The 24590-nt window shown below is 44.3% G+C and overlaps 1 protein-coding gene across 2 annotated transcripts in view; it reads left to right on the top strand.

Annotated features, from left to right (window-relative positions):
- Window positions 1-24590, top strand: part of ADAMTS16 (ADAM metallopeptidase with thrombospondin type 1 motif 16) — a 195189-nt gene that overhangs the window by 112466 nt on the left and 58133 nt on the right. For both annotated transcript variants that reach the window (XM_032279138.1, XM_032279137.1), the window contains one exon: window positions 17426-17552. In XM_032279138.1, coding sequence (XP_032135029.1) covers window positions 17426-17552 — 127 coding nt within the window. The remainder of the gene's footprint in view (window positions 1-17425; window positions 17553-24590) is intronic.

The raw sequence follows: 24590 nt of genomic DNA, 5'->3' as shown, positions 1-24590 counted from the left end.
TGTTATGAATATCAATGCCTGGAAGCAATCATTATTATCATCTCAGAGGTGGCACGTAACTTGGTTCAAATGGGTTTACTGGCTCCGTTCTTATGTCACCCCACCACAGCCAAACTGCAACTGAGCACATTGCTGATGTTAACACTCTTTAACAAAGATGATTATGCCAGGGAAGCACAAGATATTCTTCGACTTCCTATCTTCCTGTCATAATACAGCTTCTACCTGGCAATGGGAGCTGCAGTCCAACGAACATAAGATTGAAATGTCAGCAGTGAGGGGGCGCCCTCACATGTGGGCGGCGCTTACATTTCATGGTCATTCAGGGTGAAGGCTGATCTCGTTCAATTGCACTTTTCAATTTTCCTTTGATCTGTGTTTGGTGGACTTGTCAAATTTCCCCTGATAATCTTAAGTGACATAGTTATTCACTGAATGTTAATCACAGTGACTGATTTTGAGGTAAGGACTTTTATTTCTCAAGACTTCATTACTCAATTATAAGTGGTTGTTTTGATTAAGTAGTTTATTAGAATTTACTGTCTCTGCCTTACTGAACTTTAGGAGCTTCAGGAGTTGATGACGTCTGATGACACAGATCCTTTAGAACTAAAACCTCAATTACTTTAACTTTATTAAATGCTTCCTTAGTTATATCCTGTTGGAGCCTTCTAAATTTCAAAGGATTATTTAAATTCTGTGTTATCTGACAACAGCATATTTTAGTCGCTTGGATGATTGATAGTGGAGGATGAAAACCCAAAATGAGTCTCCTCCTCAGTTTTTCCATTTTGTGAGAGAATAACTTTCCCAATGAGCGTGATATAATAACTTTTGATTATTGTTCTCATTTCTTAGAGGATTAGATTAATGTATCACCTGAAAATTCTTGACCTGATTCTTCAAAAAAAAAAAAAAGGGGGGAAAGTATAAATGCCATTTTTATCTTATCTGCATATTTTATATATTTTTTAAGACTTCTAGTTACATAGACTTCCTGATGTTCTGGATTTGAAACTTTTAAATCATCTTTTTCTTAGCTCTTTTTTTGAGAATTTAAGTGTCTACAAAGGGAGTTATGGAATTAATGAATGGGAAGAAGACAGCTGGAAAATTTCCCCCACCTCTTGCTTCATTCCAGAAACATTACCTGGCGTCACAAGAGGACGGATAATTCTTTCTGATTTAAAGAGATCTCATTTCCTTATCTCCTACAATGGGCCCATCTGTCTGTAGGAAATAAGGTTTCCACACAGCCAGGTCATGCCTTCTATCTCCCTTTCTGACAGCTTCTTCTGTTTCTTTCTTCTCTCCTCTCACTTTTATGACATAATTGCATTTTTTTAATTTCAATGTTCCTGCTTCATCGTGCCCTAACTGGACACTCAGTGAGTGTCTGGGGCATTGGTAATGAGGCATAAAACTCAACTAGAGCGACAACATGCCAAGAATATTGCCCAGAGATAGCTTATCTTATTGTGGCTGTCTCTGAGATGGAGACTTTTTGATGTGGTAATGACTTCACTAGACTTTTGTTTACTTTTTAAAACATCAGTCTTTTCTCAAGATTACATATGCTGTCATCTTTTAAAGTCAGTACCTACAACTCATTTGGCCCAATGTATTCCAAATCACTAATCTTGAACTTCTGATTTATTTCCAAATAAAAGTACTTATTAAAATTTGACGTATGTCTTAAATTGTCCAACATGTATCCTGTCATGTCTGGGGATGAGGCATTTTCATGCAAATGAAAATATTCATCTAATTCACAATTAAAATTTCTCAAACAAACCTTAAAACTGGCTTTTAAACCATCCTCTCTTACAGTTTTTTAATATTATTCTCTTCACCATCTACAAATAGATCTGGGGCTTAAGAATTAATTCCTTTAGGGATGAAGTTTGGAAAAACTATTGGAATCCCTTGCAAATTTGCCCTGCTTTGTTGATATCAAGCCAGCCATCCATTGATTCATTCATTCACGTACTTGTTCAGTCAGCAAATGCTTGCGTGTTTGGATCTGAACCTTAAACATCTTTAAACCACCTAGGGAAATGCAAGAGACCTTTGCTTGATTTCTTCCCTATCTGAATTGAACGATGAAATGCTTAAGGAGCTGTTGCTTTACATGAAAACTATTTAGTGCCTCTTTCATGTCATAGCTAGTTGAGGTATTGTACATTTGTGCATCTTAATCAGTGAATCGAGTAGCGTACTTCAGCACTTTTTTCTTAAATGTGGGAGCCACTATGCTGAGTTCTAAGTTTATAAGTCAAGGTGGTATATACTTGACCCTGTCCTCAAAATCATTTGCAATCTGGAGCAAGGAGGTACCCATATGCCCACGTGTAACAATGCAAGATGGTAGTCTGTCTCTAAGAACTCTGAGGGTTCAGAGAGATCTCCAGGCCTGTTCGCAGGAAGAGTCTCAGCTCAGCTGCAGTTGGGACGCCTGACTTTCTCTGAGTTCCATCGCTGAGATGGCTTTAAAGAGCAGCAGTGGGTTTTGGTTTCTATTGCTCATCTGATAGGCTAAAATCTCTAGGTCTTTTTCACAGAAACTGCTTTAAATTAGATCTTTCCTATCCTCACTTTGTGTGTTAGAATGTTCTGAATCCTAGTGGATGTGTCTCTTTCTCTTTTAAACTTCATCTAAAGGGCTGAGTCCCAGAGTTCAAGTTGAAATGATTCTGGTTTCTTTTTCCCTGCCTTGGGTCACCTTTGAGATGATCTACTAAAAATGTCTCCTGTTCTTTATCTAAGTCCCTGTAAATTACAAAATATATTACCCACCCCAGCTCCTTTCTTCCCAAAAAAGCAGAGAGAAAAACAGAGGTTTATCTCCCAGAGAGTGGAGTGTATGCCTCAGGGTCGTGGGCGGCGTGATGTCACACAGGCCCATTTTTTCAAGTGTGCACAGAGGTCCAGAGTCAAACAAGCCCACATCTTCCCAAAAAAGCAGGAATTCCTTCTTGTTCCCAGAGTCTCTGCAGTTCCAGCAAGCCTCTGCTCATCAGGGGTGCCGGGGTCCCTCCCACGTTCCCACTATGTGGCCATGCCGGTTCTTCTCCACTCTTGCTGTACGATTCACTTGTGCCCACAGGACTTAAAGTCTGCAAACTTGGAGCCTTAAAAATGGGCAATTACTGCCTATATCCATACGGGCTGCATAGCCCTCTACCATTGACAGGTCAACGTTGTCTGGGAAATAGGCTAGTGAAGGCAGTTCCCTGTGAAGCAGGGAATCTGCCTCTGGTAAGACTCGTGAAGGTACCTCAGCCTCCAACTCTAGTAAATGTCGGGATAGCATGTGTCCACAGCAATCCTGCCGGGCCAAGCTGTCACTTGAATACACTGGGAACCACTCAGAATCTGGAGAGCATCCAGGAATATACCAGTTCCCTGAAGCTGCCTTCCCTCTTCTGAGTTCAAGGCCCTGTAATGTTCATGCATGAGGCATCAATAATATATCTAGCAGGTGTGATAGAAACAATGCATGCTTCTTTTGAGAGCTCATGCATTCGTTTGTGGAATATCATCCGGTTTTCCATGCAGGTTTTCTTACGGAATTGGTTTTTCTTTTTCTTTATAAAAGAAGGATAAAGCTTTTGGCAACAGCTGGAATTCATTCTATAGTTCAAATTTTGGAAAACTCAGCAATTCTTTGATGAAATCATGCTCTTCCAGACTTAAGACTCTTCTTCTAGACAGTCTGGCAAACGTGATGATTTTTAAGTGGTTTCCAAAGACCTGGCCAGAGCTGGTTTCTGTAAAAAGATGAAAGCACTGCCCAAGCACATTGCTCATCAAACTCACCACCCCATGGCCACGGTTTGTCTTTCCGCAGATAATGGATTGTTCTCTCTGAGCTTCTTAAATTACCTTTTGAAGCTTATGCCCTTCCCCTCTCTTATCTATTAATATAGATCATTTACAAAATTGGCCTGCATGATTCTGGCATTCCCATGAATTCTGCGATTTTTCTTTCGGAAAAAATTAACTGATTTTATGTACTGCTGAGAACTTCCTTCCTGGACATGCCATTAGTCAGGGAAATAATACTAGAGTCTCCGTAAGTGTCCAGAGAAGTAATACTTGAGCTAAATAGCCAAGGAGACCCCATTCCATCATGTGAGATACATCTGAAAACATAATAATCCAAAATCTGGTATAATAATAGACCTCGGAAAACCTCAATGCTATTGAACATATGGCTTTCTGTACATATTTTTATGTTCTCGGAATATTCAGACATTTGAAATTAGCCAATGGAATAAACATATAAATTCACTTTTATGCCTATTACTGTTTATATGGGTTGGTATATTAGGGTCCTCCAGAAAAACAACCAGAAGGAGATATCTGTCTCTCTATTCATCTGTTTATTTATGTAGAGAAAAAGAGATTGATTGGAAGAAATCGGCTTACGCAATTACAGAGGCTGTGAAGTGTCACAGTTTGCTGTGTGCAAGCTAGAGAGTCAGGATAACCAGAGAGGTGTCTTCCAGTCTGAGACGGAAGGTGATGGCTAGAGGAGAATGGTATGAGTCCTAAACTATGAAGGCCAGAGGACCAGGATTGCTGATGTCAAATATAAGAACTTAATACTTTAGATCTAAGTCGACTAATCCAAGATCTTGAGCAAGCGAATTTTGTGTGTATTGTCTCAAAAGTCTCTGATTAAGGATCCAAGAAAAACCCTTTGAAAACAGACGTAGTATGCAAGAACTGGAGTGTAGTTTATTTTGCTTAATTTTTATCTCTTATAGTTTTTCCTACATGTGATGCAGTCATGCAGGTAATAAATGTCTTATGACTGGATAATGGACCGGCACAGTGTTCTGAATATGAGGTGGGAGAGTGCCCTTGACCCCCTGCACGAGACTCGTAAAGGGGTGACTCGTTTACTTGGCCACTGTACTCAATCCCTTATGAGAGGGAGCATGTGAGCAGATGGGTGTAGGAACCAGTGTGACAAGTGCTGGAATTTGCCGATAGCCCCTCTGTGGCAGAAGCAGGCTTTGTGCGGACCCCACAGCAGCATCCAACTGTGTTACAATGCTCTCTTAGCTCTACCATCCAGGAAGGGGTGTCCACAACCCCTGGAGCCACAGAGGGCCTTTATTACAATCAGTGCTCTTTTAACATTTGCAGACTGCTAACTATTATTAACCAGCTCAGTGAAGGATCAGGTAACAGCGTTTGATACTCTGCCCTCTTGGTACCCTAGTTCTTGTCCAGGGTCCAGGAATAGCCAGGTCACAGGAACAAGTTGAAGGGTGGTTGAACGTGGAGGACTTTATTGAGTGGTGGAAGTGACTCTCAGCGGGAAGAGGAATTGGAAAGGAGATGGAGTGGGAATATAATATTCCCCTGGAACCTGGCTGTCCACAGCCAAACTTGACTCTGACCGTCCCTGGCTGTGCTGCTCTCCAACCACAGTCTCTGATGTCCAGCTACTTCTCTCGACGTTCAGGTGCTTCTATCTTCTGTGTGTATATGTCCACTGAGTCTGAGGTTTGGGGTTCTTATGGGCACAGGACAGGGGGCTAGGTGAGCCTAAAGGCAACATTTGGGCAGGACAACAGGGACAGTTCTCACTTTGGGCTGTGGGTCCAGACTTGAGGGTGGAGCCCTTGCCAGGGACCCTGCCCTCTTCTAGCCAGTATTTCTCTGCCTCCTGTTTGTATCAAATAGACAACAGAAACGCAAGAGTTTGAGAGTGGATTAGAGGAGAAAAGCTATAGGGGAACTAGTCTGATAGGAACCATGCAGAAAATAAGGAACAAAATCAAAGATATGGAAGAAGAAATCTGAATGTCCCTGGCCAGCCTATGACCTCAGATTTTCAGGTTCTCTAGCTATGCAAAGACCTTCTGATCTCACATGATTCCCCATAGCGCTGGATTAACCATGAAAAATGGTTTCTTAAAGCATAACTCAAACCTACTCTTTAATAACCCAGCCATGTGACCGCCATGTGATACCTGAGAGTTTAGTAAGTGTTGGGGCCCAGGCCCAGCCCCAGCCCCAGGAACAGGACTCTGGTGTGATGGGTGGTGTGGTAGAGAGGGCGCTGTATGGGACTGACTTCCACTCTGCCTCCTGCTGAGGAAGGTACTTAAACTGGTTCACCATCCTGTCTTCTCTGTGTGTGTGTGTGTATGTGTGTGCATGCACTCCTGGACAGACACACAGCTGTGTGTTTTAAAGGGGCCTCTAAGGTCTTTCCAGTTTGATGTTCTGTGGTCTGTGTCTGTCGATATATAAGATGGATCAAAAGTAAAACCAAATGTCAGCTGCCCTTTAGCCTCTGGCTCCTTCCTCCCTCCATTCACCCCTTTAGGCCTTTGAATGAAGAGCCCTCAGGGCAGTCAAGGGTAGGAGAGGCCAGAGCAGCTGTGAACAGAGAGAGTGCAGGCAGATAAGAATGTTTGGATCAGTCGGGGGCCTCTTGCCCAGTGTCCTTGAGCCAAGTCTGCCTAAGGTATCAGCAAGACGGGATATCTACCTTCATAGAGGCTCAAATTTGCTTGTTTGGGGCATGTTTTTCATTACAAATGTCACAAATAAATAGAAAGTAGAGAATACAAATCATTCCTGAGACGCCCCTCCTTGAGAGATGCTACTGTGAGCATCTTAGTGCAGCCACCTCGTCTCTCTCCATGCACAGTTCTGCAAATGCATACCTTCCTTCAGGAGGGGCCTAGTGATCAGCTTTCTCTGTGTCACTATGTCATCTCTGTCCTCTATTTGCAGAGAGTTTCTCCTTAGTTATGTGCATGAACAGCCCACTTCTAATGTGGCAGGCCATATTCTTGAGCAATTATTAACACAGCCAAGTGTTATTCCAACTTTCAACATACTATAAACAAATAATGCTTCCATACTCCAAGAAAAGTTCCTTAGAAATTACCAATATTGGCTTCACTTTTATGGAGAGTGTTTCAAATGGGGTGGTTTCTAAAAGTCTAAAACCTTTTCTCTTGGGAAAACCGTGACCACAAATATGTGTGTGTGTGTCACACACACGGAGATTTTTAGTTTTCTATGGCACAGAGACTGAAATGAGATGGATTTATAAAGATTCCGATTTCACTTTCATGAACCTGGATGCCTACCAGGGTAAGACCACTGTACGGGAAATCTTGTGGAAGAGTAACTGAGACGCTGTCTGCATGGTGGGACCCCAGGCCAGCAACATCAGCATCACTTGGGAACTCTTGAGAAATGCAGATTCTTGGGACCCCAGCCCAGACCTGCTGAATCAAAAGCCCTGGGTATGGGGCCAAGTAGTCCATGCTTTTAATACCATGTCCCAGTGTCTACGATGCCCATGGGAGTTGCTTTCCATTGTGTTTTCACCAGGGGACTTCTCTCCAAACACACTGCACGCAAAGGACACTCACCAGTCTCTGTCTTATACCCCAGAGAGATTTCTGGAATTCCTGGCATTCAGACTTACAATAAGAAAATGATTGCCCTGGGGGGGGGAAACTGCATTTTAAAAGAAAAACAATAACTCCACTGAATGCAGCAGTTAATTTTAAAGTGGCCATCAGAAGATTGCCTCTCAGGGACTGGGGTAGGGAAAGGCCTGCCTTTATGACCTTGGAAGGTGAGTGAAGATGCCTCAGTGGGCGGGGGTGAAAACTGAAGACAAGGGCTTCCCTGGAGAACTCCCAGGATGCAAGCCTGAGGATCATTAGCAGACCCCTCCCCCCACACATGACTTTAATAATGGTAATTTTGTAAAAAGAGGAAAACAATTTCTGTTAACGGAATCCCAAATCCTACTGATCTTTGTAGATTAAAGTCAACACTTTACCCTCAGAAGCAAACTGAAAGCCAAACCCACTATGAAGTATGCTGCAATAGTTTCCATATGTTTATGTCTCCATCAGCCTGGGTCTCTGCGCATACACCAGGCAGTTTCCGTCCCCCTATGCAGCAAAGGCCGTGCCACACGTAAGCATCAGCTTGCTCCCATGGCCTTCGCTCAAGGGTCCTCTGTTATTCATCTTGTCATGTCTTTTTGCCCCAGAGGGGATGCTTCTCCTCAATTCTAAATGAAATTCTCCACTGGTGCCCTTCATCCCATTATCCACGTTTCTTATCATCAAATGTATCTTTTTTTTTTTTCCATGCAATGTCATTCTTCCCTCTCCTTACCAACCATTCCTTTTTCTTAAATGGGCTCGGGCCTCCTTAATCTTAAACTCTTCATTCTTCTACTCCTTCTCTTCCTTCTTTTGCTTTTCAGTGTGAAGCTTGTGAATACAAAATATCTGAGACATGCCTCGGTCAACTTAGAAAGTTTATTTTGCCAAGGCTAAGGACACTCCCGTGACACAGCCTCAAGAACTCCTGAGACATGTGCCCAAGGTGGTCGGGGGTACGGTTTACTTTTACACATTTTTAGGGAGACATGAGACATCAATTAATATGTATAAGATGTACATGGGTTCAGTCCGGTAAGGCGGAACAACTCAAAGTGAGGGCTTCCAGGTTAGAAATAGATAATAGACAAAAGGTCGTATTATTTTGAGGCCTCCATCAGCCTTCCACTGAGGACACAATTTAGTCTGGCTCAGTGTTTCTGCATTTTGACATAAACAATAGGAGTGAGGAAGCAATCAGGTATGCGATTCTCTCACATGAGCCTCAGAGGGATGACTTTGAACAGAAGGGGAGGCAGGTTTGCCCAAGGAGTTCCCAGCTTGACTTTTCCCTTTAGCTTAGTAATTTTGAGGTCCCAAGATTTATTTTCCTTTCACAAGCTTATCAGTGCAATCTGCACTTCCTGCTTGCATTCTCACCCAGGGACCACCGACTCCCCAGTACCTCAGTTTCATCTCTGCAATCCACATCTTCGAAGACCGTCCAGTCCAGACCCTGCCCAGTCACCACGGCCACAGGCACTTTCTCAGCCCCTCCTCCCTGGCCTCCCTGCAGCCTTTAACAGCTGGCCACTCCTCCCTTGAAACTTCTTTCATCTGGATTTCCAAGACCTGCTTGTTTCCATGAATTCTTGTCTAACAAGATCAGTGGCCTCCTTTCTTTGTATTCTCCCTTAGAGTGATGGCTCATTGGATGCTTTTCCCCATCATCACTATCCAGGAAGTGGCTTGTGTCTTTTCATGCAAATCTCTGCCTCTATCTCTGTTCCCTCATCAGTCCCACACCTACAGTGGCCTGAAGGACACCTTTGCTTGGTTTTCCCCACTGTAGTGAATTCATACCATCGTGGCAACAGGGATCAATTTCCCAGTTACCTCAAAGACTTCTCTGGTCTTTTTACATCCAGGCTTGATTTTTTTCAAGTTACCCAAGAATCTCTGATTATTCATCTTGCTCTCCCTATTTCTAGTCCTTTCTTTTCCCCACTGCCAATAATCACTTAACAGATCCATCTTAACACCTATTCTCTTGAGCTTCCTAGATACACAGTCATACCACAGAAGCTTTCCTCTTGTCATAACTTTAATACTCCTTATATTCTTTTTATTTTGTCAAATTGTGTCAGCCAGTGTTTCCAAAATAATTTTAACTAATAAGAGTTAAAATTCTTTATTCATTTCTGACTTTAATGGGAATAGTTCTAGTGTTTCCCATAATGCTAGCTTCTAGGTTTAAATAAACATTCAAGTATCTATATTTATATATGTAGATACAGATATACACACATAAACACACAAACTCATACAAATATGCAGATATATTGATATGAGTAAATATCCATCTGTCATCTGTTTTATTGTTTTTATCAAAAATGGAGGCTAAATTTATGACATGCTGAACTTTATTACATCTATGATGGAGTTTGTGTTTGTCCTTTAATCCATTAAATGGTGAAATATATTAACATCTGTTTTTAATGTTGAACCATCCTTGCATTCCTGCTATGAATCATTATCTGGTGATGTATTTCTTTCTAATATGCTACTTGATCTTTCCTTCTCTTAGCTGACTTGGTATTTTTCACGTTAATACTTCTAAGTATTATTGAGCTGTAGTTTTCTTTTATGTGCTAAAATATGAGACATTCATTTCCATAAGTGTTGGAAACCTTTCCTATTTTTTATGCTCTGGAACAATTTAATAGCTTTGGCGTTATCTATCTACCTCCTTCTGGAGGTAGTTTTTCTAATTAAGAACACCATCTTTTTAAATGCAGAATTTAAAACTTAATTTTTATATATTTGAAAAGACTAGCCCATTCGATTATTTTCATTTCTTCTATATGTAAATATTTTCTAATTCTCATTTCTTATCTTGCTCATTTGTGCTTACTAGTTATTTACTTCATGAAGTCAACATATCAGTAACAGTTTCATCAAGAAAATAGAAACTATTCTATGTATTTCAAGCAGTAAGTCATTTAATACAGAGTTTCAGTTGTTTATAAATAGAATGATTGAAGGGGTAAAGGCCAGACATCTGTAGCTGTCAGAGACACTCTGGCTTTTCCAAAGGCAGAAAGTTGCAGAAAATTTTAGAGATCACAGGTGATGATTACAAATAATCCAGCAATGGAGCAAGTGATTCCTAGAAAATGCCCAAAGATGACTACAGACCTTTGCATCTGCCAAGGCCCATCCTTACATCCACTGCTTCCAGAGATGGGAGCATGTGGCTTCTCACTCCCACCTTCCAAATCTCATGCTGGTGCCTCTGATTGGTGGGATCTAACTGAAAGCCTCACAGACAAGAGAGTTAGAAAATGTACTCCTGATTTTCTTGTGTTACGGAGGAGAGTGTGAAAGAAGGTATGCAAAGTCATACGTTATTATATTCAGTATACTGACTTCTGTTTCTAATATACTGACTTCTGTTTTTATATCAAATTTCTCTGTCTGCTTTCTTGGGCTATCCTTTATTTGTAACATCCTAATTAAAATATTTAGTTCACTTATTTTCATTCTTACTCATTTATTGACATTTATTGAGTATTTAAGGCCACAAATTATCCTCTGAATACTGCTTTAGCTACATTCCACAGATTATCACTTTTAGCATTTTCATCATTATTAAGTAAATTTTTTGTAACCTGCTAACTTCTCTATTTCCGTTAATTGCTAAAACTTTCAAAGGGACACTGTACATTCCTCTTTTGTTTCCTAATTATGTATGTATCTTACGTGCTTGTCATCTGTCAGCGTTCTCGACTGAAGAGTCTACTGTCCCTCATAAGGTGCATTTGGAAACCTGTGGCAGTATTTTAGTTGTCATTGTAATTGGGAGAGGCGTGCTAATGACATTTAATAGGTAGCATCCAGGGATGCCAAAAGTCTTGCAATATGCACTGCTGGGCTACATAACAAGGAATGTTGTTGCCTAAAATGATACTAACATGTCATTAAGGAAAACAAAAGATTTCTAAGGTCACAGCTAAAAATTAACTGACTGAGACAAGACTTGCACTTATATTGGACACAGTGCTTTTCATTGAGTTTTATATATTTTTTTTACTACGTTGTTACTAAATTATCACATGACTTACTAAATCCAGACTTCCCTGTTATCCAGTTAACAGGTAAAAGTTCTGTGACTTGGACCTGGGACATGGCCCACACCGAGGCAGCTTAAGGGTGAAGCGAAACAAATGTCTCCAGTAAGAAAGAAAACTAACTATATTAATAGTTACCAGCCAACTTCTGTGTTTATTTCAAAGCAAAAAAAAAAAAAATTCTTATTTGCTTAGTTATTGAGAGACTGTACCTTGCTCAGAATCATCAGTGATCATAAAGGCATAATTGTTTGTTCAGACTTGAACAGAAGATTTGAATTTCACATGTTTTTAATTTCAAAACAGGAAACCAAACTGAAACCATTGTTTATAAAATCACACCTCCTAAAAAAGCCATTAAAGTTTGGTTAAAATGGACTTTGAACCTGAAAAGTAAGTGTAAATAGAGGAAAAGCTTAACTTTCATTTGTATTCATTAGATTTCTAACAGTTTTAGAAAAATAGTGTAGTTATTCTGTATATTTCTTATTTAAATTGGGTCATCATAACTATTACACTTAAGGAAGTCCATAAAATTTTCTGCATAACAGTTTTAAACAAACATTTGTTTATTTTTCTAATTTAATAGTCTCTCGGTCCTACTTAGCAAGTGGAAAGTGGGTTGATAAAGCATCTTCAAATTGCATCTCAGCATTGATACATGTGTCAGTCATCGAAATTGTCCCCCAGTTTTCCCTTAAGCAATATGTAAAGAATAGAATATATCCTTATTTTGATGATGTTTATGGGGGCTAAGTATTAGTTAATCCTCTACTAACTTGTCCGAGCTTAGAAGTTAATGAATGTAACAGAATTGCCCAGTGGCTCAAAAACTAAGTGAAGTGACAAACTAATCCAGGCATGCCACTGAAATTATAACAATGAATAACAAATGCACTCTGCCCCCTGAGAACTCTGTTCCAACAGATGACACATAAATGTTAAGAGAATCTTATAATTAGAGTTATCATGTAATGAATTACTGGGGTGCAAAGTGGGGTGTAATGCAAACTGCCATGTAATACAAACTGCCATGTGATACAAACTGTGATGTGATACAAACTGTGATGTAATGCAAACTGCAGCATAATGCAAACACCTGGGAGGCTTTGAGAGGGAAAGGTGTTACTGCTATCATTTTTCCAGGACAAATGTGCATAAAGCTGAGCTAGCCTGACATGAATGGTTTTTACTCACAGCACTTCTGACACCAAATAGGTGGGATTTTTCCACTAACAACCAGTTCTCCAATTCTCTAGATGCTGCTAGCTTGGTGTCCTACAGTTCAGCTCAGTTCTGATACTGACTACCTGGAATTAGCTTCAAACCCCAGAGGGGTAAGAGCTCAATTCCCCAAGACTTTCCTCACCTCAATGTGAGTTTCCAGTCCTGGGTCTCATGGATATCCACCACTTGCCTACAAAGTCAGGGGTTCCCACAGGCTTTCCCTTTCAGGTTTGCTGAACTGCTAAAATGGCTCATAAAACTCAAGAAGCCACTTGATTTACGATCATGGGTTTACTACAAGGGTTGCAAATGATGAAGAGTTGCATAGGTCTTGAGGTCTCGAACAGTCCCAAGCCCAGGAGCTTTTGTCGCCATGGAGTTGAGATGTGCCACGCACACCATGTGGATATGTTTATCAACTACCAATCTCTCTCCCTTCTCTGGAGGTTGGTGAGGTGGGGGAGTGGGAACTTAAAGTTCCATGCTCCAGAGATCCCAGGGATCTTAGGAGCTGTGTGCACTCATCACACCTGGGTAAACTGAAACAGGAATCAATGGTGGCTTCTAAGTTTGCCCAGAGCGGACTTAACACTTCTCAAGGTGTAGTCCTTGGTCTAGCAAGAGCAGTAGCAACTGAGCCTTTGTTAGAAATGCAAATTCTAAGACCCAACCACAGACCTGCTGCAGCTGAAATCCAGAAGCAGAGCCTGGCACTCCATGTTTTAATGAACAAGCCCTTCCAGGGTGCTCTGACACACACTCAAGCTTGAGAACCAGTGAGCCAAGGAATCTAGAGAAGCTGGTGTGTCTGGGCCTGATTGAAAGGGATGAGAAGAAACCCACTGGGTAAGCCCAGATGCACGGCTGTCCTCTAAAGCACTCCGGGTGGAGAGAGCAGCAGGTGGGCTGCCCTGGGGAGTCAGAGGACAAAGGAAAGGTTGCAGGGCAGGATCCCAGCATCACAGGCTAGAAGAGTAAGGTTAGGAAGTCCAGAGCTTAAAAACAGAAAGATGGGCTTTGAATCTGGGAGTGGCAGGAATGTGTGCATGTGTATGTATATTTTTAAAAGGAAATGCCATTTTAAAAAGGACATTCATTTGCTGGAAAACAGAAGCTGATCCAGAACAGTGCTGCTCCTCCCTCCTGAGGGCAGGAGCTGCTGTGAGGCCTCAACTACAAGGGATTTGGGGCGTATCATTGCCCACCCCTTGGTACCCAAGTCGGTGCTGGGTGCGACATGATGGTTCACAGAGCTGGTCCGTTACTATCTCAGGGACACTGACAGCAATGAGTTTCTGGGACATCACTTCCTTTTGCAGTGAATTTCACTGTGCAGCCATTTGGGTCATCCTGCACAGCCTCTGTGATCCTGAACACACCTGCGCATGTCTCTGGCCCGCTGAGTCCCACCTGAGCCACAACTGAGCCTTGCCCAGCACCGCTGATGAAGCCGGACCCTGTGCCCACCCAGGCTTCTGCAAATTCTGCTTCTGCTCTGTCTCCAACACAAGAACACAAGAACACATCTGCTGAATCGAGGTTCAGGCAGCTCGAGTATGAGCAGCATAATTCTAGAAGTCCACCCTGTTTACTGTAAAAAGTATCTGAGACAGGTCTCAATCAATTTAGAAGTTTATTTTGCCAAGGTTAAGGATATGCCAGGAAAAGGGAATCCAGAATCTCCGAAACAGTCCGTGGCCTGAGCCCTTCTCCAAAGATGATTTAATTTGAGGGCTTCGATATTTAAAGGGGAGAATCGGACTGGAGGGGAAAGATTAAGGGTATGGTCCCATTACTGGATCCACAGGTGGCAAGGGAAAAGGAACAGGCAGGAAATTGTCAATTGAGTATGCATCTCACTCAGTAAATTGGCACTGGACATGATAAGGTGAACACGGGTAGCTACCTGCGGGGGTGTTTAACCTTATATCTGCAGCTTCCTTGTTAGGAACAAAAGGAAAGGTGCTTTTTGCGTGACTCAGCTTTCAGCTTAAATTTTCCTTTCTGTGTAGTGAATTGGAATCCCAAGTTTTTATTTTCTTTTAGCATTTCTCTTGCCCCACTGTCTCGCCCCTTTCAAAGGCCACTCCACCTGCCCGGCCGGCAGGGTGTTGGACACTCAAAGGCCAATCTCAAATCCATCTTTGATTTTTCTAAATTGATCTTTTAGAACAGATGCTGAAGCTGCAAACTTACCAGTCCTAGACATATTTACTTGTACTGCCTTTCTGTTGCCCCAAGGGATTGAGTTCCATCTTCAATGAACGTCACATCGGCCTTCTTGCTGTTAGTCTGCAGTGGTTTAAATCTTGTTCTTTCATAGAAACATTCTTCTTCAAGAGGCTCAATATGTTTAAATAATTTTCTTACATTTCTAGAGTATGTATCAAAATCTTTTTTTTTTTTTTTTTTTTTTTTTTTTGGAGACAAAGTCTCACTCTGTCACCCAGGCTGGAATGCAGTAGCACGATCTTGGCTCACTGCAACCTCCCCCTCCAGGTTCAGGCAATCTCTTGCCTCAGCCTCCTGAGTAGCTGGGATTACAGGCATGCGCCACCATGCCCACCTAATTTTTGTATTTTTAGTAGAGACGTGGTATCACCTTATTGGTCAAGCTGGTCTTGAACTCCTGACCTTGTGATCCTCCCTTCTTGGCCTCCCAAAGTGCTGGGATTACAGGCATGAGCCACTGCCTCTGGCCTTAAAGTCATTTTTAAATAACCTATTCTGATCAGAGATCACTAAAATCAAAGAAATAATTGCAAAATTCACCTGAAGGGAGCACCATGTAAAAACCACTTACCTGGGCTAAATATATAATTCTGCCAGGTTAGCAGAGAGATGAGTGATTTTACAGAACTGCGAGGGTCCTATGTAACCTCTCTTTCTGCTTTATCAATGCTCAAAAGGCTAAAGGAAATGGGTGGCTTATGGCTTGGAGCCATGAGTTCCTACAGTGGCTCCCTGCTTTGGAACTTAGGGAAGCTGCCCTCCTCTTTACACTTAAGAAAACGGACACTGTATGGAGTACAACTTTCCCTTCTGAATGGCCTTATTCCTTTTGACTAAGCAACGCCAAAATGTCAAACTTGTTTTCAACGTGTATTTTAGAGACTTTTAATTTTCCTTAAGCCAGGAGGGTTTTGACTTCCTTGGAACTGGCATTAGAGATTTTTGTGCCTGGTGTCTACAATCTGCTCCTTTGCTCCTCTGAGACAGTCTCTTTGTTGTATTTCCTTATGAGCAAACGCTGAGTTGTCGGAGTCTGTCTGAGTTGGACACGGCTTGGGCTGCAGAGGAATGAGAACAGGAGCTCCAACCAACCTATAGGACTCCTTCGTCGGTCTTTCCAAGTGCAGCGATAAAATCATTTTTAGATGTAAATATATTTTGTGTTAATTTTAAATCAACACTAGTTTGGTTCTATTTATTTTTTCCCCTACTCCTTAACTTTTTCGAGACAGGGCCTCCCTTTGTCATCCAGGCGGGAGTGCAGGGCAGTGCCATCTCGGCTCACTGCAACCGCTGCCTTCCAGGCTCCGGTGATCCTCCCCTCAGCCTCCCGACCTGGGACTGCAAGTGCATACCGCCGTGCCTGGCTGGTCTTTGTATTTTTTGTAGAGATGGGGTTTTGCCACATTGCTCAGACTGGTCTCAAACTGCTGGACTCAAGCGATTCACATGCCCAAGCCTCTCATAGTGCTGGGATTGCAGGTGTGAGCCACCACGCCTGGCCCTGCATTCGCTTTTTAATATCATTCCTCAAAGTGTCTTTTAGTTATAGTCTCTTTTTTATTGTGGCAAAATATATGTGGAATTTGCCACTTTCACCATTTCTGAATGTACATTTTAGAACTGTGAGGTACATTCGCGTTGATGTACAACCATCACCACCATGGTCTCCAGAATGTTTTCATCTTCTCAAATGGAAACTCCGTGTCCATTAGACATTAGTTCCTAATTCCCCCTCCTCAGGACCCTGACAACCACCATTCTACTTTCTGTCCTGATGAACTGACTACTCCTGGTCCCTTACTTAAGTTAAAGTCCCTTTGGGATAAATTTAATTAATTGAAATGTTGAGCAAATATAGAGAAGTTCACAAAGTGTTGAATAGATGGAGGCTGAGAATCAAACACACTTCCATTTCCATTGACCTCCTTCTATGCAACACCTGAGCCATAACTGTGAAAGTGTGCCTTTCAGATTGGGCTCTATGAATTCTCTGGTGACAAACTGCTTGTTATTTTGTTGTCTATGTTTCCTGCTGATGTATTACTGTTTCTTGTTGTCATCTCAAATGGAAATGTGAAACAGGTATATTTAATATTAATGTTTCTGCTGAAAAACAGCTGGTGTTTTCAACTACGGAAAGAGTAGAAAACCACTAAATTTCATCACATGTATGATGACATCAATCGCAAAACAAATGTTGACTTTAAAGATGTTAAAATAAAAATATGCAGGGAAAATATGTGTATCTTAGAATGAATGAAATTCGCTAATGACAACTTATGAAGACAGGTCAGAAAAGTGGAATATTAATAGTTGGCCAGTTGGTCATTAACACAGAGACAGGTAAATATGGCTAAGATTTTTTAAAAGAGATTTTCTTAGCTCTTCACCTGCCTTTTATTGTGGGGCATGCATGTGAGTCTTTATTCTGCGTTTCTTCCTTTCCTGCAGGACAGATGACCGTGAGAGAGGGCTGCTACAGAGACCTGAAGTTTCAAGTAAATATGTCCTTCTGCAATCCCAAGACCCGACCTGTCACAGGGGTGGTGCCTTGCAAAGTATCTGCCTGTCCTCCCAGGTAAGAAGCACCGTGTTCATCGAAGGAGTTTCCCCAGTTTGCAGTTACCTTCAGTGAGTCTTGGAGTTCCTGAGTTTAGAAAGAGAAGTGCTGATTGTCATCACGTCACTCATGATAGCGGAGAAGCAAAGCGGACAAGAGCTGCCTGGACAAGGGACCTAGACAGTACGTTTGGGCGGGAAGTGGCCTGGAAATTTTTGTGATCGTAAGTGGACATTCTTAGAGCGGTGTCCTGTTGGTTGTATTTGTGCTTTAATCAGGTGCAGGCTGGCGGGAGTGATAACACACCATGGTGAGAGCGATGCATTCTCTCTCAGCCTGCTGTGCTATTCTTGTGTGCTTTTCTGGCCAAATGAAAACTGCTAGAAGAACCCATCACAAGGCCTACCAGTGGAAGGGACCCTGGGTTCCTCAGTGCCCTGCAAACATGCAGGGGTGAGGGCTGGAGCCACAAACAACCGGGGCGCTTGTCATCCCACCCTACTCTCACTGCTGCTGATCCTAAGAGTTCCTAAACCCAAGCTTGGGTTCTCTGAGGCAGGAGGTGGGGAAAGACCGCTAGAGACAGCCACAGTCCTGGGCTGTCAGGAGCCATCAAGCCTGGGCAAAACCTTGATCCTTCTGGTCCTCGCTTTCTTCATCTTTACATGGGGACACATCACAGAGGGTTGTGAAAGCTGATGCAGGATTTTTCTCTGCCCCTTTGCTGGACTCCCAGCAGGGGTACCTCATCTACTCAGCCTGCTGTGCTCAGCCCCTTGTGGGAGGAAGCACGTGAGCAAAATGAGTACAGGATCCAGCTGGCCACTCTGAAGACACAGGAGAAAGCTGCGTGCAGAGCCCATGGCCAGACCAGGTGTGTTACCAGGAGAGGAACATGGTGGTACCCAGGCAAGGGTGCCCAAACCCCAAATCTCCAGAGGGGGTGTCAATGTGCTAATTAGCTCTTTCAGTTCCATCATCCACAGCTCAGTGGACGGAGGTGTGTTAGCAGCTCGGTCAGCCCCTGACCCTGTAGTGTGGGGCAGCTGCCTTCCACCATCAGGGGCAAAGAGCCAGCATGACAGCCTTTCTGGTACCCACACTCAGTGGGGCCCAAGCTCTAGTCTAGCATCCAAGAAGAATGAGGTCATGCTTGATGATTGAAGATGGTGAGAGTGGAGAATTGTATTGAGTGATGAAAATAGTTCTCAGCAGAGAGGGGAGCTGGAAAGGGGATAAGAATGGCAGGTCATCTCCCGAAGACAGGTCTCTTCCCTGAAGCCAGGCCATTTCCCCTCCTACCAACTGAGACTGGGGTCTTTAAAGGCACAGAATGAAGAGGTGAAGAATTACAAACAGCATGAAGGATGGTTGGTCCCTGTGAAATCTATCTTGGTTTGCTAGCTGGTGATCATAGAACTGAGGCTCCCACCCTCCCACAGAGACTGGGAGACAGGGGTCCTCTCTTCAGATGTCAGCCGGAACAGACAGGAAATTCTTGGGAAGCCTTGAGATTTTTGAGACAGGCACCTGAAGTGGGGCTGGGGTCATCTTAGGGATGTTGCTTCGAGCTGTTAGAAACCATGTTTGTGTTTATTCATGACTTTAGAGGCCAAGGTGAGGCCTGGTGGTGAAGGGGCTCCGAGGAACTTGGCTAGAGTTTGGCCAAGACAGAACATTGTCAGCTGCTGTACCAGCTTGACCTCCCATCCCCTGCTGACTGGACAGCGGGGTCTGCTTGTGTTTCAGTTGGTGTTGACATACTGTGACCTTGATTGCAGGTCCTTGCCTTGCCATATGGAAGTTGGAAACATTGCTTTCTGTGCTGAATTTCTTTCCATGTGGTGTTTAGTTCAGGTTTGTCAAGGAAGAAGCACCTGTGGCTCCTCAAGGCACCTAGTTACCAGTGCTGTGAAGCGGAGAAACCACTAAATTAGACTTAAAGAAATCTGTGTGTGTGCATGCGCATATGTGTGTGTGTGTGCATATGTGACTTTCACATGCAGGAGGGACTGGGCTTACTAGTTCCATGTGGAAGCCAATCCATCAGAATGTTAATGTTAAAGCTCAGGGTAATTGGAAATGTTGATGAGTGCTTGCATGATATTTCTCAAGGTGGTCATGTTAATGGATCAAGCGTACCCTGGCAATCTAGTCAGCCCTGGTCTACTCAGTGAAGTCCATCTAGAGAGAATGCTAGAGAAAAGTCACCCCAAACATGGGAAGAAGTTACCAATGTCTGGGATCCTAATTGTGTGCTTTGAAATATCACATAGTTAGCTCTGAAGTGATAGTTGGGACACTCCTGAAGAGGCCCCTTTGCATCTGCAAACCCCACAGTACTCAGGTGTAGAAAGCAGGAGAGCTGGTGGTCCCAGGGCAGAAGAGAAAAGCAAAGGCAGCAGCAGAGGGAGCAACTGCGGCCTTTCCCTAGGACAGGCCTGTGCCCTACCACCTGGGGACAATGCTGGCAGCTGCTTCAGTGCTTTCTTGGAAAGAGCAGAAGAGTTCATTTAAATCATGGTTGCCCATGGTTGCAATCTACATGTTGGTAGGTTGTTTTCTTTCTTGCCACCTCCCCCATACTGCTCACAGATATGTCCCCCTCGGCACTCACAGCGAGAGGAAACCTGGGACGTTGGGGATGGCTCCAGTGAGAAGGGAGCTCTTCTCCTCCTGGGGCTTTCTCTTCCCGGTGTTACCCAGACTCTTCTTAAACCAAACCTCAGGCAGAGCATGCCCAACTGGAGGCTATGTGGCTTCTCATTCACTGTCACTCTTAGTGCTCGCTGTTTCTATATTGTCTCACCCTGTTTCAAATCTGTCAAAATACCACTTTCCAAGCAAGATCATAATACAGTTATACTGAATTTCAATCATGGAAATCTAAGCAGACTTACATGGTCAGGCAAACTTGCCCTTACCGGCAACCATTATTCAGCACTGTTGTCCTCATCTCTTGTATCCATTTAGATAAATCTTTGTTCCTGGTATAAAATGTTCACACTTACTATGTGAAAAAATCTCTTTGGAGTTGAAATGGGAGGAGCTCCCTTATCCCCGTCTCAGGGAGTGTGATGAGGGTGTGGCTCGCTTCCTTGGAGGCCCGCTGCTCAAACCTCTAGAAGGAGCAGGCAGATGGACAGGGTGTGGGGCTCCTACCCCACTGCAGCGTCGAGAAGTGAATGTTTACAGCTGCTGAACTCACAGTGGGCATGTGTTACCATGTGATCTTCTAGTTTTGGCATCCCTAGGCAGCTCGTGTCAATCAGCTCAATTAGACTCTCTGCCTTATCCCAAGGACAGACGGCTTTCTGTAGAGGGTTCTTTTCTTGGTATACTAGAAAATTTGGATTACACTTGGGCTTGGAGAATGAGTACAAGGTTTTACCAAGTGCAGGTAGCTCTCAGCAAGGTGAATGGGGAACCAGAAAGGGGATGGAGTGGGAAGGTGGTCCTTCCCATGGAGTTGGGCTTCTCCACATCTGAGCTCCCCTCGGACCGTTCTGGACAAACTCTGGCTGATGGTCTGCCAGCATCTGCTGGTGCCTGTCAGTGTGCTCTTCCACCAATGTGTTTTTCTCGATGTCCACCTGCTTGTCTAGTGCCCAATAGGGTCTCAGGGTTTTTACAGGCACAGGATGGGGGCATTGTGGGCCAGGGCAGTCTTGGAAAATACAATATTTGGGCAAGAAAACAGAAATGCCTGTACTCACTAGGTCAGTGGGCATAGGCCTGAGGGTGGAGCCCTCACCAGGGACCCCCGCCTTCTCTTCCCAGCACTTTCCTGCCCCACTCCCTTATCAAAATCAGATCTTTGCTTGTCCACTGACCTATCCCAAGGGATGAGAATCATGCCTGGCTCATGTGGGACCTCGGAAGGTGTTCGTAGGAGATGTAGATGAAGCATGGTCCCATTAGGCCAGGTAGAGACACTTGAGGCTTGTGGTGTGGCCGTGGGGAAGTGGCTTCACCTCTTCATGCATCAGTTTGCCCGGCTGTGAGATGACAAAAAGAAAGTGTGTACAGTCATGTGCTGTGACTATAAGCTCTGTGACCCCACTCTCCCTTGGGGGTGCTCTGTAGAGAAGCTTGACAGGTCCTGTCTGGATTGCCACCACTGAGAAATAGGCACTCCTCAGACATCACAAAGCTTCCGGAATCAACTGTTCCTTAATACGTCTAAACCACATTTGTACGTTTCCACGTATCTCCTAAGTAAAGTATCTGCCTCATGTCAGCCTCCTTCAGGAGCTCCCTTGGGAAGACCCCAAGGTAACAGCATTTGTGGTATTCTTGACTCACCATAGTGCTGCAGGTGAACATCTCATCAGACGCTTGGTCACCACAGCGACTGCTACTGATGTGGTCAGTTTGTCAACGCTGAATCCACCTGTGTGGTCCTTCCAATGTACCTACCTCTCTATTCCTTGACTGTTCACTCAAATGGCCTCCCTGCTTCAGTCTCTTGCTCCTGCTGCCGACAATAATTGCCCAGAGGTATCCCTCCAGGTCCATCTCTCCTTCCTGTCTCTGTTAATAGAAGCCCCTCCCCCATACACTGCATATACCCACATGCCCGTGGATCCCTACTGGACAGGGTTCTGTCCTCCCAGGCTGAAGTCTGGCCCATGGGATGTGAGCCTGCGCCCTCAATGCTGAGCCTGCAAGAGGCAACTGCTCTTCCCTCTTCCTCTGCTCACCTCTGTGGCTGCACCAAGGCCTGGCCTTAGTGAGCAGCTGCAGCCACTCGGGCAAGAGTCACCTCCTAGGGGAGTGGAGGACCAAGATGGAGGTAACCGAGCCTGGTGACCTGGAGCAGGACCATGCTCCCCAGCTCCATGGTTGCCCACCAGCTCTGACTCATACAAAGGGAACTGCCCCCTCCCTTGTTAAGCCATGCCTGCTGGGTCTAGTTGGTGCAGCTCAGCCACTTTCAGAGCTCATATACACCTCACCTGTGATGCCTCCATCCTGAACACCCCTCACCAGGCAGGCCATGCCTCTTGTCATGCAGCTCCTGTGCTTCAGGACCCACACGAAGTTGTCCTTCTGTCTCACTGGGTGGCTGGTCTTCCCACCACTCACTGCTCAGGACCCTGGAGTCCCCACCAGGCCAAAGTCCATGGCAGTGCTGGAACCCTCCCCTCGCCAGCCCCTGAGCTGCCTTGCTTCACCCTCCATTCCCTACACTGCCCTAGTCACCCCAGCCTGGATACCCCCAACTCTCAACCCACTCTGCACATGGAGCTCAGCAGTTAAATAAATACCCCCAAAATCCCATGTTCTCACTCTATAATGTGCTCACCCAAGGGTGGTACCCATCCTTACACCTGTCCCTGGGTCATTTGCTCCCCACCTCAAGGACACTGGGTTCACATCCCCTCCAGTCTCCTCCCGTATCCTCCATCTTCCTGCCCCACACTCCATCTGGGACCTCAGACTAAAGAAAAGGAAACAACCAGCCTTCCTCTTGGCAACATCTCCCTGTGCCTCCACCCCCCTGCTCTGCCCTCCCTCCCGTCACAAGGGGCAGACGATCTCACGCCTCTGGAGGAGACTTTGGAAGTAACTATTTTTTCCATGTAAGTGACCCATTTTGCCCTGTGGTTCCTCTTGTGTTTCTGGCTGGGCTTCCTCTGCCTCCACCTTTCTACTCTTGGTCTTTCTGGCATTCAGAGATTTGCAGCCGAAGATATACCTGCGTTCTGCTGGGTCCTGTCTTCTACACTTAACTCTTTCAAACACAATTTCATGCACACATGCTGGCAAGAGCACTGTGAGCTGGAAGAACAGTGTAGTCCGGCAGCAGAGGGCCAGTCTAGGGGAAGCTGATGTGTCCACAGCAAGAACAATCATGAGACTGAGGCTGCCCCAAATCCACGTCAGTAAATCCTGAGAACCTCCATCCAATGGCACCCTTTGACATGTGGACCTCATGTTTTGGAATGTTCATATTGCACCCTGAAAGGGGAAACTTTGAGACACTATAGAAGCCTCTCTGTGACCCCACTGCCACGCTTTCCTGGCTGGGAGAATCTTAAGAAAAATCAAGTGGATCTCCCCACTCCCAATCCATCGCCCGCAAATAGCAGGAGCCTGATCCCAAGTGGGGTTCAGGAAGTTTCTGTCTCCCAGGAGAAACAAGATCTCCAGGCTCTCTTCCCGCAACTCTCCTGCGTCGGAATTCTTCCTGTGGAGTGGTTTGGTTGGCAGGCATTATGTCCATGGGCCAGAGGCAGACAAAGGCGCCGGGTGGCACTGCATCTTGTCAAAGGTGCAGCAGTGATACTGCCTGCCTCCGTGGGCTCAGTCCTGCCTTCCCCACTTCAGCGTGATCCAGGTCTCCTGTCTCCAAGGATAAGGTGAGGATTTCATGTAAATGCTCTCAGGTGTGATAAACACTCACTAAATCCTGGCTCTGATTGTTGTGGCCGTAAAAGGAGAAAGAAATTCACAACAGTTATGTATCTAGTCTGTAAAGCACAACTCTCCATGGCAAAACACAGGATTATGAACCTACCTTGCATATATTAACCCTTGGGGATTGTTGATTTATTATATTATTTTATTTTAACAATTGAGTTCGGAACATAGATTTTAATTTAAAATGTTGCTTTCGTTTTCTTCTGAAATGCAAAATATATCTAGTATGTCCTGGATACTAACAATTTTTTGTTCCTGATTAAATGGGCAGGAAAGCCATGTTCCGTTTCTCTGAGGATGGAGGGTGCACCTTTCTTATCGGATTCTGTCTCCCTGCAAGGCCTCCCCGGCCTCTAGGCTGCAGGTGCTCGGAGCTGTGTCCTCAGCAGCCTGGCAAAGCTGGAGCTGCAGCCCTGAGGGAATGGGCAGTGCTCTCCTTCTCCACAGTTTGTGCTCCGTCTGACACTAAGTGGGGCTCAGTGGGGTGTAATCTGGTGTTTCATGTTCAAGTTGAAGAAGAGTCCCACAAGGATCGGGGAGTGTGACCTATAAAACATTTTAACCCACAGCCTTCTCATGTTTAACTTCAATGAAAAAGGAAACCTGCTGTGCTGGCTGGTGCCCCAGCCT

This window comes from Sapajus apella, unplaced genomic scaffold (assembly GCF_009761245.1).
Source record: "Sapajus apella isolate SASKATOON/1434 unplaced genomic scaffold, GSC_monkey_1.0 scaffold11, whole genome shotgun sequence".
Taxonomy (NCBI): Eukaryota; Metazoa; Chordata; class Mammalia; order Primates; family Cebidae; genus Sapajus; species Sapajus apella.
This window is presented reverse-complemented; position numbering and strand designations above follow the sequence as displayed.